The following is a 16,780-nucleotide window of genomic DNA, read 5'->3' as shown; positions in this document are numbered from 1 at the left end:
TATTGTAGTTTCAAATTTAGTTCATTTTTGTCCTTCATTTTCAAAAAGTTATCATTTTAATTCAATTCAAGGACCAAAATTATCACTTTTAAAATAACAAGGACCATGGTGAACCAAATTTAAAAGTATAAAAACAAAAATAAACAAATGAGAAATATAGAGATCAAAATGAACAAAAATTGAAAGTATAAAAATCAAAATAAACTTTTTAAAAGTAGGAAGACTAAAATGAATCAAATGTAAGAGTCGAAGAACCCAAACATTATTTAAATCTAAAAAAATTAGGTACTAAATTGGAAATAAAGTGAAAATAATTTTGTAGTTAAAACATATTGAAAGACATAAATACCCCCTGATCAGAGTTATATTACAACTTTCTCTTCTTGTTGTTCCCGCGTAAGTTAGCATTTCTGACCCTAGCACTCTGCTATCTCCTCACTTGGGCTGGTCTCCGATTCTCCATTTCTCTCAGATTCTCACTCTTAGTTTACGAATTTCGACCTAGTGGATTGAAAGGTTTGAAAATTTCAAATTCAGAAACGAATTTTTTCTTCTGTTTTCTCTATTTTTCTTTTTCTGTAACGAGAGCTAATTCGTTTGGTTGGTAAGAAGAAATGAAAAATGATTCGAGTTCATTTTCTGCCACGATGTGGAAGCAAAATTCTGTTGGCGATGATACCGAGATAAATTTTCTATTTTTCTGTTGTTTTTCATGGTGAAATTAGGAATTGATTGAATTAGAGATGGCGAGCGCAGTAGATGCTGCAGGAGATCCAATTCCTACATCGGCGGTGTTAATGTCCTCGTCAAAGCACATTGCGAACAGGTGTCGATTGGAGAATGTGGCATACCTCCAGTGCAAACAGAAGGATCCGAACCCGGAGAAATGCCTGGACAAAGGCCATCAAGTCACTCGATGCGTCCTCTCCCTGTAAGCGAATAACATTTTGTTTTTTTTTTTTTTTTTCAGCCGAAATATGGATTTACATTTCTCCGGAAAATTGCTTTAGTTATCATATGTTCGTCTTCTGATCTGCTAGCAAATAGGGGTCAGGAAATACATTGCTTTAGTAATAATATGATCGCCCAGGAAACTGGAAAGAAAATAAGGGGTATTTCTTAGGTTTGACATAAATTAATTAGTACTGGTGCTAATAAAATCTTAGGTCAAATCATGTATCTGATTAAATTGATAGTGTCCATGGTCGTATGAGGCCACCAATTCACATCTCAGCCCCATTAGTTCAGGCTCACGGTGGAAATAACGGACTGTGGAGGTCTTCCACATTCAGAAGGGACGGTGGAAATAATGGATTTGGCGGTGGAGTTGGGCTGTAAAGTGGGTCACCTTCCCATAAATTACCTTCGTTTTTCCCTCGGTGGTAACCACCACTCCCTCCCCTCTTGGGAACTGTTAGTGTAAGTTCAAAGCAAAGATTGCCGAGTGGAAAAGGTCCTGGCTTTCAAGGGGGACGCCTAACCTTGTTACATTTTGTGCTTAATGGGCTGCCATTGTATTATTTTTCTCTCCTCAAAATTCTGGTGGTCACTATTAATAGTATGGAGAAGTTGGGAAGAGATTTTTCTTGGAGTGGTGGTGATTACAAGGCCAGTAGTTATTTGGTTAAGTGGAAATTTACCTATCTCCCCCTTTGCAATGGTGGTTAGGGGATAGGGTCTCTTAGAAACAAATTTCTTGCTCTTCTCTCAAAATGGCTGTGGAGTTTCTCAGTAGAGAGGAAGGCCCTTTGGAGAAATGTGGTAAACAGAATTTATGGTGAAGGGCCTCTAGGATGGATGATCTCTCAGCCTAAATGTTACTCCAAAAAAACAGCCCATGGTTTGACACTTTCGTTTTCTAAGTTTGTTAAACTCAAAGCTGGCAGTGGGCAGGAGATTTGCTTTTGGAAGGATGTGTGGATTGGGGAAACCCTTCATGAAGCTTTTCCAGAAATTTATAGCTTCTCAGAAAGAGGCGACAGTGGCTCGTTGTTGGGTTGATATTAATGAAACGGAATTGGAGCTCTAGAAGTGGCATCTCTGATTGAGAGCTCCAAGTTTGGATTGCTTTGATTGGCAAATTGGATGCTTTTCGCTTGGGGTAAGGTGGACTCCTCTGGTCGTTTCTCTACTAGAACACTTCTCTTGAAGTTTGGTGGAAATAGGTTGACTGTCAGGCATACTATGACTGATACAATTTGGAATTTAAAAATTCTTAAGAAGGTGAAGGTGAAGGTGTTTTCGTGTTGTGTCTCACAGGAGCTTTAATACTCAAAATATGATGCAAAAGAAATGTTATTTGACTGCTTTAAGTCTGTCGGTGTGCGTCCTTTGCTTAGAAATTGGGAAATCCTTAGATCATATTCTTTTGCACTGCTTAGTTGCCTGACAATACTGGATTTGCCTCTTCAAAGATTTTGGGATTGATGCCTGCCTCCCTCGTTGTGTGGATGACTGATCGTTAGAAGCCCTAAATGGTTGGCCCTTGAAAGGCAAAGGCAAGATTCTTTGGAAGTTGCTGTTGGAGCCACTTTATTGGGTGGACTTTTGAAGATAAGTATGCTACTCTTTATTGGGTGGACTATCACTATGACTCTTTATTGGATGGACTATCCATAGAGGGGACGTTTGGGGCAAGGACTATCCTAGATTATAATAATCACCTCTTGCTACAGTAAATATTATTTCAAAACCCCAAATTAGTTACAGTCAACACTATTTTAAAATCTCCCATTTGCTACAGTTTTTACTATTTTACATCATCATTTTTTTATTTTTGCTACAGTGTTTGCTATTTCTTTCTCAGACTAATATAGTTTACATCTCAAACACATACTATTATAATTCAAACTAAAGTAATCTACAATCCAATCACAAATTATTTTAACCCAACTATAATAACCTAAAACTATAATAGCTAACTCCTTACCCCAAACACCCCCTATAATTTTGGAATTCCCGAGGCCCGTTGTTCTCCTTGCTTTGGAAGGTTGGAGTCCCAAAGAAGGTTGAAGTTTTCTCCTGACATCTTTTGCATGGGAAAATCAATTCTTTGGATCATATTCAGAGGCATTCCCGTGTATTTGGTGTTGCAATGGTGTGTTTTGGCAGAGGAGATTTGAAGGAACTTGATAATTTATTTTGGAACTGCCAGTTCGTGCAATTGATCGGTTGGTTTTTGGATTACTTTGGGGTTTCTTGTGTTTGTAATAGAGATTGCATGTCTATGTTTGAGGAGGTCATGTTTACCCTTCCTTTTAGGAAAAGGGGGAAGTTCTTTGGCAAGCTCGTGTTTGGTTTGAAAGAAATAGAGGGATTTTTAGAGGGGTAAATTGGTCTTAGGATGATCTGTGGGATACTATTAGATTCAATACTTCTTTATGGGCCGTGGCCTCTTAGGACTTCTGTAATTATTAGTTGGGGGTTATTCTTTTGGATTGGGAGCCCTTTTTTATAGGTTTAGGCTCCTTTCATGTGGGCTGTTTCTGTATGCGATATCCTTTTATGTTTCTTAATAAAAGTTTAGTTTCTTATTAAAAAAGAACATTGGAATTCTGTACAACTCACTACTTCTTAGTGGTATCAATGCTATAGTAAATTCTTTTGTATTTATCCCTCTCTATGATCCTTAGAGATTGAAAGATATTTTATAAGTAGCTCTTGTTGGGAGGGGGATTTCTCTTCCCCCGCCAGGCTGTTCTAGCTTTTTGAGTAATATGTTTGCGTCAGAATTGCTTTTATTGTTTTTGAGGTTCTAATTGTAATATGACCTCTATGGGTTGACTCAAGGGTCATATGGGCTAGTCGAAAAGTTTTGATCAATGAAACGTTTTGTATCTTGTTTAAAAGAAAAAATTTGTGGATGCAAGTTAATGTTATTGGAAATATGCAAGGTTAGATGAGAATGATGAGTGAACAATTTTAATTCCACAATTTTTAGAGGGTATCATTTACTGCACTGCACATCTGAATACTGTTTATGTCGAGAATTCTTATTCTTGAATATGTGGCTGTGAAATAGTGAAGCTAATATTGGACGGTTAAATGAATATATGTTACTTCACTGCACTTTATTTAGAGTTAAAGAGTATGATCAATGCAAACTGAACCACGGAACTCTTGATTCATTAAGAATACTAATACTTTATATAAATAATTCTGATTCTATGTTGGTTTCTTGATTTTCCAATTTTTTGTTTCCCATGTTCTTCTTCCGAGACAAATAGTACTGCGGCATGGATTACAAACATTCTATTGGTTTTGATGTCCATGAAGTATATGGTCTAATTTTTTTAATTGGACGATTAGAAATATGACATTTCATCAGATAAATGAAGTATTCAACAACAGGAGTGGAGAGCCAACCCCACAGCTAAAGGGGGCAGGTTGTACAAAATCCCTCCAATTAGCTAAATTTTCATAAAAGAGTAGTAGATGAATGTTGGAAGGTATACTATGAACAAAGAATATTGGTATGATCAGCTGTAATCCTAAACTCATATACATTGTACAAAAATTTCAATGACTTTCTTCTCATCTCCCCTCCTTTTCTCATCTTGTTTTTTTGTGTTGTGCCAATCTTGTTTTTTGTGTTGTGGGGAATGGCAAGCAGACATACTTTTAGGAGGATCTTTGGGTGGGGAATAGACCCCTCTCCTCTGGGTTTCCTCGTTAATATCATTTATCTTAAAAAATTGTCGGGTTTGGGAGTTTTTGGTCTAGTTGGGGAATTCGGTCTCTTTTCCGTTTCGGTTCCATCGGTCTTTGTCCAACAGAGAAACGATGGAGGTGACCTCTCTCCTTTCCTTGATTGAGAGTTTCGACTTTAGATTGGGAGAAAGGACATTCATTTGTGGAGTCCCTCCTCTTTCACAGGCATTTCTTGTAAGACCTTTTTAAGGTATTTATTGGATCCTTCTCCCACTGTTGAGTCGGTCTTTGACGTGTTATAGAGGATTAAGATTCCGAAGAAAGTCAAATTCTTTTCTTGGCAAGCTTTGCTTGGGTGTGTGAATATGATGGATAGGCCTCTGAGAAAGATGCCTTTGCTTATGAACCCTTGGTGTTGCATCCTTTATCTAAGGGTGGAGGAAAACTTGGATCACCCTCTCTGGGAGTGTCAGTTCGCTAGAGCCGTGTGGAATGACTTCTTTTAGGAATTTGATTTTGTGCTTGCTTGTTAGAGGGATGTTCGTTTGATGATTGGAAAGTTCCTTCTTTATCTGTCTTTCAAAGAGAAAGGTCATTTTCTTTGGGATGCTGGGATGTTGGATCTTTAGGGGGAGCGAAACAATAGTGTTTCATGGGATGGAAAGAGACCCTAGTGAGGTGTGGGCCTTGGTGAGGTTTCACATTTCTCTTTGGGTTTCAGTTTCAAAGTTTTTTTTTATTATTATTTTTTTATTTTTTTAAATAATTACATTTTACTTAGTTGGAATCCCTTTCTCTAAGGAGTTTTGTAGGTTTTTTTTTTGTATGCCCTTGTATTCTTTCATTTTTCACCATGAAAGCCGTTAATTCTATTAAAAAAATAATAATAATAAGAAATAACTGCTTTGATTGAAAAAGAATAAAATATACAAGGACATTTAGGAATAGTTATTAACAATGCATTTGATTGTTTATTAAAATTCTTATAGCAAAAAAAAAAAAAAAAAATTGTTTATTAAATTTTTTTTTTAAAAAGGAAGAATATCCATTTTTCTATAGTTTGTTGATATTCTGAAATATTTGACACTACTGTGACTAATCTTTTTTTGCCTTTTTCCCCTGGTTGGTTTGGCTGTATTACCTTTTAGCTCATGAGACTGCAGCCACTACTCATTACCATTCTCTGTTTTCTTGTCTTTTACAATTTTTCCCTGTTCGTGTTCCACTTTTTTTTTTTTTTTTTTTTTCCCCTCTTTTTTTTCTCTTTTATCACTTTTTAGCTGGATATTTTTATTTTGTGAGTGAGAGACATCCTTTCATTTCATCTTTTGTATTCTCTCTCATCGTATTATCACTTGCCATACCTCTCATTAGTTTCACATTTGACAGCCATGTTTAAATAATTATTCTAGAGGCAGATAGAGATGATTATTAGCTGGATATTTGATATTTTACATTTCACATCTGCCTCGGTTTTTGGAGGTTGTGAGGTTCAATGCCCCTTCCTGTTGGGTTTGGTTACTATTCAGTTGGATTAGAATCCCTTTTCGTATGCACTTGAATCTTCTTTTATTTTGCTCAATGAAAGCTCAGTTTCTTAAAAAGAAAACAAAATCAATTGATCTAGAGGCTGCTTTCGTTTGCAGGCTTAAAGATCTTCATCAAAGATGCACGAAAGAGATGGATGCGTATGTTGGTTGCATGTACTACCATACAAATGAGTTCGATTTATGTCGCAAAGAGCAGGAAACATTTGAGAAAGCATGTCCCTTGGAATGATTTTCTTCATACATGTAAACTGATTCCAATAAATTTTTCTTGTTTGCAAATGAGCAAGTACTGTTGTTATTGCGAATCCTCTCTGAGTTAACCTTATTTTCTTCATAACAATGCACTATTTTGTGTATGTCTCGGATTGCGAACCCGATACACTGTTGCAAACAGAAGATAAACTAATATTTTTGCCAGCCCTTTCATTATTATCATGAGCAATCTATCTCTATTGCTTCTTAAAGTTTCCCTACCCTAGATATATGTTGATTTTCTTCATTACGAATCGAAAGTTGATGTAGAAATTTGTTTTCATTTTGTTTCTGTCAACTCGTAAAGATCGGTTGATGTAGATAACTTGCACTTGATTCTAGCAGCAAAGGTTCCATTAACAAATGTATTTGATATTTGAGATATCACTAAATTTGATACTTGGTCTCTATTTTCGGATCTTGTACAATTTCAACTTCGTTTGATTCTTTTGGATCGAGTTCCTTCCTTTGAGGGGTCTCCTATTGTATTTTTTGTTTTAACATTTTTACTCTTTCATGTTTCTCAACGAAAACCTCATTTCTCTTGAGAAAATCGCAGTATATCATCCAAGGTTAAATGGAAATAGAAAAATTACGTAGATCTCCATACGTCCAAATGGTCCAAGTTGGCTAGGTTACTACAATAATATACTAATCTACAAACTGAAATGGGCAATGCAGCTGGCATTAAACATGAATTGGATGAGGAAGAAAATAAGATAAGAATCATACTTAAGTACTTCTACTTTTCTAAGAATTCGTCATTGATTTCCAGACTCCATATATAAATTAATTGGATTTTGATCAGTTTGTAATTGGAATTGCAATAGCATGGAACATGGTGAAGGCGAATTAAGGAACATTTACATTAAGTTTAAATACTATTTTGATCCACATATATTATTTACTTTGGTTCATTTTGATCCTTGTACTTTCAAATATTCATTTTCGTCCTTATAGTTCATTCTAGTCCTTTTATTTTATTTCCAAGGAACCAAAATAATCACTTTTTAAAAATACAAATCCAAAACGAATATTATTAAAGAATGAGATTAAAAAGAACCGAAATTAAAACTTCAACAGTCAAAATAAACATTTTAAAAGTACAAAAACTAAAATGGATCAAAGTTGAAAGTACATCATAAAAGTTTAAATTATTTGTAAAAAAGTTTGGACCATCTAAATGAACAAACCTACATAGATATTTACAATTTTAAAATCAATAAATTAATTTTCTATACATTACTTATTAATATCTTAAAAAATCCGTGTCATAGACTGATAGCTCTTGAGAAGATAACTAGAAAAAGACAGTCAATCATTACATGTTTTTCTGCAAAGGATGTCTTTCTTATTACAAGAACAAAACAGCAGCTCAGCTAGCTGTAGCAATCTCCACATCAGCGACAGCTTTGCTCATATGCAAATCCAGATCTGTTCTCATTGGAAATTTCTAATTTTCTTCACAAGTGGACAAACCTTATAAATATCTACTTCCATTTTCATTACTTTCTATTTGAGGTACAATTTTCTATCTACTTCTCTTGATTATCCTCTGCTAATTGTCCTTTGTTCTTCTTCTTAGTTCTGTTGAGAGAGATTTCCATGGCCATTGGGCAGCACAAAGATAGTGAAAATTGTGAAAACAATGGCTTACAAGCCTTGGAAGAGTCTCTTCTTATCAGTTCTCCAGAATGTGAAAATGCTATGAAAAAAGAGTCCCCTTTATGGATGGTCTTGCTCTGCACATTGGTTGCTGTTTGTGGTTCCTTTGAATTCGGATCGTGTGTAAGTTTCATTTGCATGATATGTTATCGTTATTAGTGTTAGTTAAGGTATGTTTGAGAGTGATTTTGAAATGGTTAAGATCTAACTTTTTGTTTTTGGTTTTTGAAAATTAAGTTTATTTCCAATAAAATTTACTATCATGGTTTGCATCTCTCTTTAAAGAGTTGAATTCTTAGCCAAATTCTAGAAATAATTTTTTTTTTTTTTAAACTACATTTTTTTAGTTTTCAAAAGTTGACTTGATTTTTGTAAACATTGATAAAAAAATAGATAATAAAATAAGAAATTTAGAGGTAGAAGGATTGTTTACCGATTTAATTTTAAAAAACTAAAAACTAAGACTTGAATGGTTACCAAAGAAGACCTAAGATTACCACTTTTGTTATTTTCAAAATCAATTTATAACATTCTTTTAACCTATACGAAAGTTTGATGTTATGAAAAATCGTATTTAATAGTAAGAATTCAAAGTCACTCTCAAACATGCCTTTAGTTAAATTTTTAGACTATAGCGGTGAATTAAAAACCCGGTATTCGATTTTTCGGTTTTTCAGTATTCTTAGGGAGTTCCTGAGTTAATGAATGAATCTTCCTTTTGTTTTGAACCAGATAAGGAATTATGAAAAAAAAGAAACAAAAATGAAAAAAGGGTTTGTTCAGCTTGTGTTGTACTTTTAACAGGTGGGCTATTCAGCACCAACTCAATCTGTGATCAGGGAAGAACTTCATCTCTCTCTGCCTCAGGTTCATTTCTCTCTTTTCACAAAATCTCTCAGTTTTTGCAAGTGGTTTCTAACTTTTTGAGTTTTAATGACAGTACTCCATGTTTGGATCAATATTAACAATTGGAGCAATGGTTGGTGCTGTAACAAGCGGTCTGATTGCAGATTTCATCGGCCGAAAAGGGGTAAATTAGAGTCAGTTTGGATTGACTGGATTTCTAAGTGCTTAAAAATACTTTGTACTGATAAGCTTGGAGACGTGTATAGGCTATGAGAATTTCGGCTACTTTCTGCATTACGGGTTGGCTAGCAGTTTATTTGTCGACGGTATGAACTCTATACATTTATGGAACACATGATCCTTGATTAAGAATAAGCAATATCCTCTTACTAACATTGCTTGTTTGGTTTTGTCTATGATTCTACCAAAGGGAGCTTTATCCCTAGACTTTGGAAGAGTGCTCACTGGCTATGGAATTGGAGTTTTCTCCTATGTGGTAAAAGTTTAACCACTAAGCATTCTAATTCTTCTAAGCCTTTGCATTTTACCAATGCTTGAATAGCTTTTCTACTTTGTTCTTGTATGAATTCTTTCATGTGTTAAAATCGTCCAAACTTGTTCAACAACAGGTTCCTGTATTCATAGCGGAAATCGCACCGAAGAATCTACGAGGAGGCCTCACAACACTCAATCAGGTGAGGAGGATGAAAAACATAGACTCCCTTCATTGTCTATAGTGTTTATTATTTTGTAATCATCTTCTCTCCTCATTTGTAATTCAGACTAAAATAGTTTGCATCCCGAACACATACTATTATAACCCACATTAAAATAGTCTACACTCCAAACACAGACTATAATAACCAACACGCTACAATCAGCGACTCAAGGCCCTAAATAGCCCCTAAATTTTTCACTTCGATCATTTCCATCGAAGTATCTCTCATTTCCATCCTTATTTGTGGTGCAGCTTATGATTGTTACAGGGGCATCCATTTCCTTCCTATTAGGAACGGTGATAACATGGAGAACTCTTGCTTTAACTGGTAAGTTCTCTTTCTTTTGAAAACATTCTTGCTTTAACTGGTAATGCTAATATGCTATTATTGAATGATTGACATTTATCTACAGGAATCATTCCATGTGTTTTTCTGATTGTCGGTCTGTGGTTCGTTCCGGAGTCTCCTCGATGGCTGGTAACGTAGCATTCCTTTAATCCATACCCTTCACTAAGTTCACTTTGTGTTTTCCTAATCGAAAAACGGAAATGAAGAACCTACTTAGATTGACTTTCTAAGTGCTTAAAAATAAGATTACTTTGTTTGCAGGCTAAGGTTGGTAATGAGAAAGGCTTCCTAGTTGCATTGCAGCAACTTCGTGGAAAAGATGCCGATATCTCTGATGAGGCTACTGAAATCAAAGTAATTCTTCTAATTTTTGGTGGCTCCGGCGGACGCCTGGTTTTTTTCAAAAATGATTGAACTCTTCATTTTTCTAACAGGACTACAATGAAGCTCTGCAAAGTCTTCCAAAAGCCAGACTCCTGGATTTGTTCCAAAGCAAATATATTCGTCCTGTTATTGTAAGCTTCTTCATTTGCATTAAAAAACTTTCTTCTTTCCCAAGTATAACTTAGGCCACGTTAAACATATAAGCACTGCTTCCACCAATAAGTTCCTTTGTTTTGTAATTCACTTTTTATTAATGTTTTCAAAAGCCAAGTCGAATTTTGAAAACTAAAAAAAGGTTGTTTTTAAAAAGTAGTTTTTGTTTTTAGAATTTGTATAAGAACTCAAGTGTTTCCTCAAGAAATATGAAAACCGTAATATGAAATTCAGGAGAAAGCAAACATAAATTTTAAAAATAGAAAATCAAAAAACAAAATCGTTATCAAATGAGTTCTTATTAATCCGGATGATTATTGTTAGATCGGTGTCGGGCTAATGGTATTCCAACAATTTGGAGGCATCAATGGAATCGGTTTCTATGCGAGCGAAACCTTTGCATTAGCTGGTATAATTTGAAGAAACATTGGCTTGTTCTTCATTTCTCTTGCTTCTCTATTTCCTCATTATTTCTTCTGATATGAAATTGCAGGCCCCTCATCAAGAAAAACTGGAACTATTTCTTATGCTTGTCTTCAGGTACTTTGATTGCTATTCTGATTCTTTAGATGTTTTCATTGCCAACTGTGATTATTAAGGTCTCGTCGGATAACAATTTTACTTTTAGTTTATTATTTTTGAAATTTATATTTGCTTTCTCTTAAATTCCATACTATAATTTTTATATTTCTTAAAGAAACGCTTAAATTCTTAGTCAAATTCTAAAATATAAAACCAAGTTTTTGCAACTATGGCCCCGTACTAGAGTTTTCACACCCCTTTTGCCTCTAAAGCTCTTATTTTGTTATTTACTTTTTACCAATGTTTTTAAAAATTTAGTCAAGTTATGAAAACTAAAAAATATTAGTTTTTAAAAAGGAAAATTATTTCAAATAGTAAAACTGTTGAAAATATTTACAAGATATAATAAAATTTTAGAACTATCAATAATAGATATTGATAAACTTTTATCAGTGTCACTTATAGATACTAATAGAAGTCTGTCAGTGTTTATCAACATGTATCATTGATGTTCTAAAATTTTGTTATATTTTGTAAATATTTTAGTTTATTTTTCTAAATTTAAAAACAACCCTTTTAAAAACTTGTTTTTATTTTGGGAATTTGGATAAGAATTTTAACTTTTTACTTATGAAAGATGCAAACTGCAATAAGAAATTGAGAAAAAATATGTTTAATTTTCAAAAATCAAAAACCAAAAACCAAATGGTTACCAAATGAGGTATATTTTTTATTATTTTTAAAATGTGGCTTTTAGTTTTTCAAAAGCGTCGATAAAAAGTAAAATAACAAAATAAAGAAACTTACACGTGAATGTAGTGTTTATAAGTTTATTTTTCAAAAATCAAATGGTTGTCAAATAGGACATTAGTACAGGTTCAATTGTTAACAGGTTCCGATAACGGTAATCGGTGCGATGCTAATGGATAGGTCGGGACGTAAGCCTCTTATAATGGTAAACATATCTTGCATCCTTCTCTTTGAAATGAAAAGTTCTATTTGATTTGGGAGAAAGAAGAGCAAAGTTTGATGCCCTTTTGAAATGACTCGTGCCTTTTGAAGGTATCTGCTAGTGGGACATTTCTAGGTTGCTTTCTAGCAGGAGCTTCCTTCTTTCTCAAGGTATGTTCCTCAATCCATCTTAATTAGAAAACTAGTCGTTTCGGTTTGGTTCTGTCTCGATGTTGTTTATAACTCGTTTTTTTTTATGTAGAGCCATGGCTTGTTGCTCGAGTGGGTTCCGGTCCTTGCCATTTCTGGAGTCTTGGTAACAAAATTTTTATCGATATAAACATTAAATATCATATAGACCTGTTTGAGGACGATTTAGTTTTTAAAAACTAACTTTATAAACACTACTTTTGTTTATGAATTTCTTTGTTTTGTTATCTCTTCCATATAAATATAACGAAAATCAAAGTCAAGTTTTGAAAACTACACAAACTTGTTTTTGTTTTTGGAATCTGATTAAGATTTCTAATATTTCCGTAGGAAAGATGAAAACTACAAGAAAGGCAAAGAAAAACATTACGAGAAAATAAATATAAATTTCGAAAATTAAAAACGAAAAACTGAGGTCCCGTTTGGTAACCATTTGGTCTTTAATTTTTTATTTTAGAAAATTAAGCCCATAACACTACTTCTACCTCAAAATTTCTTCCTTTTTTATCTACTTTTTACCAATAGTTTAAAAAACTAAATCAAAATTTGAAAACTAAAAAAAGTATCTTTTAAAAACTTATTTTTGTTTTTTAGAATTTGACTAAAATTCAACCATTGTACTTAAGAAAGATGTAAATCATTATAAGAAATGAAAAAGAAATAAGTTTAATTTTTGGAAATCAAAAACTAAAAATAAAATGTTCACTAAACGGGACCTAAATTATTATCAAATAAGGTTTGTTTAGTTTTCTTCATGTTACTTCACATCGGCTAACTTGAGACTTGTTCAACTTCAAATTCAGACATACATAGCATCCTTCTCAATAGGAATGGGAGCTGTTCCATGGGTGATAATGTCTGAGGTAACTTTTACAATCTCCTATCTTCTAATAGTTAATGTAGTTCCATCCATGTCAATGCATATATACAATTGCAAACTACATCCCCCGAGTTTAATGAAATTGCAAATTCGACTCTATTTACGATGTGGCATCAAATCGTAGGGGTTGTATTTGCAATTATATCAAATTAGAGGAGCTTGTTTGAAAAATACTTTTCACGTAAAAGTATTATTATCTTAGAGATATTTGGTTTTCATGTTTATGGTTTTATAGAAGTTAGTATGTAATACAAAAGGTTAGTGTCACCACAATACCCCGTAGGTTTAGCGACTTACTACAGGTCTTACAAACTTAGGGTGTGTTTGGTTTAACTTTTTAAGTGTTTAATTTTGAAAATAAGTCATTTTAGAAAAAATTGAAGTGTTTGACAACCACTCAAAATTGCTTTTGAAACATTTTCAAAGTATATTTTAAACCCTGTTTATCAAAAGAGTTTAAATTAAAATGACTTTTTTGAAAAATGGTTTTTCTCTAGTCAATCCAAACATGTCTTTAATTGATGAAATTGACCTCTTTGTAAGTACATATTTAAAGTGATGGTTAAAGTAATGATATTAGAAAACGAGACTTCAATACAAAGATGTTTGGTTTCAAACTCTTGAAAGTTGTTTTCAATTATTATGTTTGGTTTCAAGTTTCAAAAGTGATTTTAGAATGACTAATATTTGGTGCATCTTAGGCCGCATAAAGATGGGTGTAGGGATGCAACCAAGTATTTTTCTTTTAGATTACCAAATTACTAAAAAAGGAAAAAAAACATATTCTTAAATACAGGAGCAAATTTGAATTTACAATAAATGAATAAAATTAAGACAAAATTTTGGGGTGATTCCTCAATCACCCTGCCAAGAATCAGCTCTCAATAATTAAATGATTTTAGATTTTTCAAAATCAATTTCAACATTTATCAAACATCATTTTAAAGGAAAGTGATTTTGATATCAAAATCACTATGAAATATACTCTAATAACTTACAATTATCTTTTAAATATCTATAATGAGCTATTTGGTTGAAGGGAAAAGAGAGTGGAAATGGGAATAGACTTACAAAGCCCATGTTTGGTTGGTAGACTTTGTTTATTTATCTTGGAAAAGGCAATTCCAGGCATCTTTTAGCCACACAAGTGAAAGAATTACATACCCATTGAGATGTGTGGATTTTCACTTCTTCTTCCCCTTCCTACCACCATTTTCCTTCCTTCCAACAGCTTAGTGTTGCCTTTCATTGTATAATAAAAATAAAACTACAAAAATTAATTATTTAAAATCAATCAAGACAAGTTTTTTTATTAGTCATATGCTTTATAATTGCACAAAATTTTGAAAGTAATCACACAATTTAAACAAAAATAACATTTACTTGGGTGATCTAATAATATTTTCATACAACACCAAACACATGTATTACATTTCCTACACAACCAAACATAGTTATCTTTAATTCCCACGTAAACTATTCACAGGCATTATTTTCCCATGTACAACCAAACATAGTTATTCTTGATTCCCAGATATATAATTTTAGGATTCAGGGTTCATTATTCTCGGAATTTGAAAAGTGTCACCAATCTAAAGACATTTTTTTTATGACAGATATTCCCAATTCATGTGAAAGGAGCCGCTGGGAGCTTGGTGGTTTTGGTGAATTGGTTAGGTGCTTGGGCTGTTTCTTACACCTTCAACTTCCTTATGAGTTGGAGTCCTTCAGGTCCTACATTTGAAATTATTTAACTTCAGAAAAAAAAAAAAAAAGAGAGAGGGATTGGTATTTAATAATATTAATATTTTTTTTTTCATTTTTGCAGGGACATTTTTTATTTATTCTGGTTTCTCTTTGTTGACTATTGTGTTTGTGGCTAAGATAGTCCCAGAAACCAAAGGAAAAACATTGGAAGAAATCCAAGCCTCCATCAATCCACCATGCAAAGGACTTGAAACTTTGAATTGAAACCTTATTTGTTTTGGATTATATGTTAGTGTATTAAATTTATCCTTTTTTCTTTCTTCCTATTGGCTTGTTAGTGAGTGTTCAAATGTGGTAGAATCAAATCGAGAAATTATTAAAAATAACACATTCAAGTTTTCACTTTTCAAAAATTAGCACGTTTTTTGAAAACTCGTTAAACTAATTTTTTTCGGTTCATCTCGGATGAGATCGATCGCAGATTTAGTTTTAAAAAAATTAACTTTTTCTAACTTTTTAGTAGTTTTAGGACTTCTCAGTACATCTCGGACAAATTACACCGAGATTCTACTAATTTTTTCAAATATTATATAATCTTCTTATAGATTTTCTCCAAATCATTTATCTTTACCAAATATTATATCAAATATTTTCGTAATTTTTAAAATATTTAGCCCAATTTTAGTTTGCAAAATTATATGAATTTCCAAAAATTATCCACCGACAAAACCCAAATATATAGGGAAATATATAAAAACTCGGTGTTAATCTAATTGAGAATTCACTGAGAAAGCCTAAATATATAGAATTTCAGTGTTAATCTGTTCGAGATTAATATCGAGAGTTTGTTTATTTTCTGTTTTACCTTTTTTTTTTTTTTGCAAAATTTAAAATTCAAAATGCATCATTTGTGATCCATTCGAAAAAAAACCATTTGGATAATTTGTAAATTCATTTGGAAATTCATATAATTGTGAAAACAAAAATCGAGCTAAAAGTTTGAAAAATTACATACGTATTTGATATAATATTTGGTAAAGATAATCAAATTTGGAGAAATTTTAAAAGTATATAAGATTTAGTATAAGATTTGGAAAGATTGCATAATATTTGGAAAAATTAATAGAATCTCAATATAATCTACTAATATATATCGAGAAGATCCAAAACAATCGATAAATTAGATTTTTTTTTTTTTTTTAACAAATCTCGGTGATTGATCTCACTCGAGATGGAGGAGAAAAACTAGTTTAATGAGTTTTCAAAAAGTGTGCTAGTTTTGAAAAATGAAAGCTTAAATGTGTTATTTCTGACAATTTTCCGAAATCACTAGACTTTCCGAAATTTCAACAACAATTCGTCTTTCAAAGGTATAAGTCCCTGCACTACCAGGAAGGAAGAAAAATAAAAACTTTTGAGATAATATTTAGGCTAAATTACAAAAACTATTTCAAGACTTTTCTCTTTTTTCAAAAGTATTTAGTCCTTAAAAAGTTGCAATATTACCAATGACATTTTATAAACGTTTCAAAACCACTCCACCTATTAGAATTTTGTTGAAAATTGGAACCTGAAACGTCTAGGGCATACTTTATATTTAAGGGATTGATCCCATAGCAGAAGCAAGTGATCACTTTGCTTCGGTTTTGTTTTAAAATTACAATACATAAAAGAAGAAACATACATTTATATGTAGTAAGTTAAGCATGAAATTGGAGGGAAGAAGTAACATACCGTTGAAGAACCCTTCTTCAGACTTCTCCAAGTCTTCACAATTCTCAACGAACCGATCTTCCATGAATAGTATAATGACGCCACCATCGAATTTTTCCGGCTATTCTCTTGGCAAGGATTGATTTGTGGGAACTGACTTTTTGAATCATATTAAAATATATTAAGTCTCCTTTTATTATAAAGTTTAATTTTGAATCTGATTCAAAACT

General features: G+C 32.8%; 2 protein-coding genes across 2 annotated transcripts; both read left to right on the top strand.

Moving 5' to 3' along the window:
* The first annotated feature begins 379 nt into the window (after positions 1–379).
* Positions 380–6,629, top strand: LOC120092722 (Cox19-like CHCH family protein). The gene is made up of 3 exons (XM_039050877.2): positions 380–516; positions 726–931; positions 6,297–6,629. The coding sequence occupies exons 2-3, from the start codon at positions 744–746 to the stop codon at positions 6,427–6,429; spliced, it is 321 nt and encodes a 106-aa protein (XP_038906805.1). The 5' UTR covers positions 380–516; positions 726–743; the 3' UTR covers positions 6,430–6,629.
* A 1,103-nt stretch (positions 6,630–7,732) lies between these two features.
* Positions 7,733–15,161, top strand: LOC120092755 (sugar transporter ERD6-like 16). Its single transcript, XM_039050941.2, has 18 exons — positions 7,733–8,240; positions 8,922–8,984; positions 9,058–9,147; positions 9,230–9,289; positions 9,394–9,459; positions 9,593–9,658; positions 9,934–10,009; positions 10,095–10,159; positions 10,292–10,384; positions 10,465–10,545; positions 10,892–10,976; positions 11,061–11,107; positions 11,982–12,044; positions 12,152–12,211; positions 12,303–12,356; positions 13,054–13,113; positions 14,747–14,861; positions 14,959–15,161. The coding sequence occupies exons 1-18, from the start codon at positions 8,058–8,060 to the stop codon at positions 15,099–15,101; spliced, it is 1,470 nt and encodes a 489-aa protein (XP_038906869.1). The 5' UTR covers positions 7,733–8,057; the 3' UTR covers positions 15,102–15,161.
* Positions 15,162–16,780: the final 1,619 nt, after the last annotated feature.

Source organism: Benincasa hispida, chromosome 12, assembly GCF_027475165.1.
Source record: "Benincasa hispida cultivar pf3 chromosome 12, pf3_genome.v1.1, whole genome shotgun sequence".
NCBI lineage: Eukaryota > Viridiplantae > Streptophyta > Magnoliopsida > Cucurbitales > Cucurbitaceae > Benincasa > Benincasa hispida.
Note: the sequence above shows the minus strand (reverse complement) of the source record. Positions and strands in the feature narration are given on the sequence as shown.

Bases quoted from the DNA above. Each gene is read 5' to 3' on its own strand.
- LOC120092722 (XM_039050877.2), top strand. From the start codon at position 744: ATGGCGAGCGCAGTAGATGCTGCAGGAGATCCAATTCCTACATCGGCG. The intron at 932-6,296 runs GTAAGCGAATAA...TTTCGTTTGCAG, and splicing joins ACTCGATGCGTCCTCTCCCT to GCTTAAAGATCTTCATCAAA.
- LOC120092755 (XM_039050941.2), top strand. From the start codon at position 8,058: ATGGCCATTGGGCAGCACAAAGATAGTGAAAATTGTGAAAACAATGGC. The intron at 9,290-9,393 runs GTATGAACTCTA...ATTCTACCAAAG, and splicing joins TAGCAGTTTATTTGTCGACG to GGAGCTTTATCCCTAGACTT. The intron at 9,460-9,592 runs GTAAAAGTTTAA...GTTCAACAACAG, and splicing joins TTGGAGTTTTCTCCTATGTG to GTTCCTGTATTCATAGCGGA.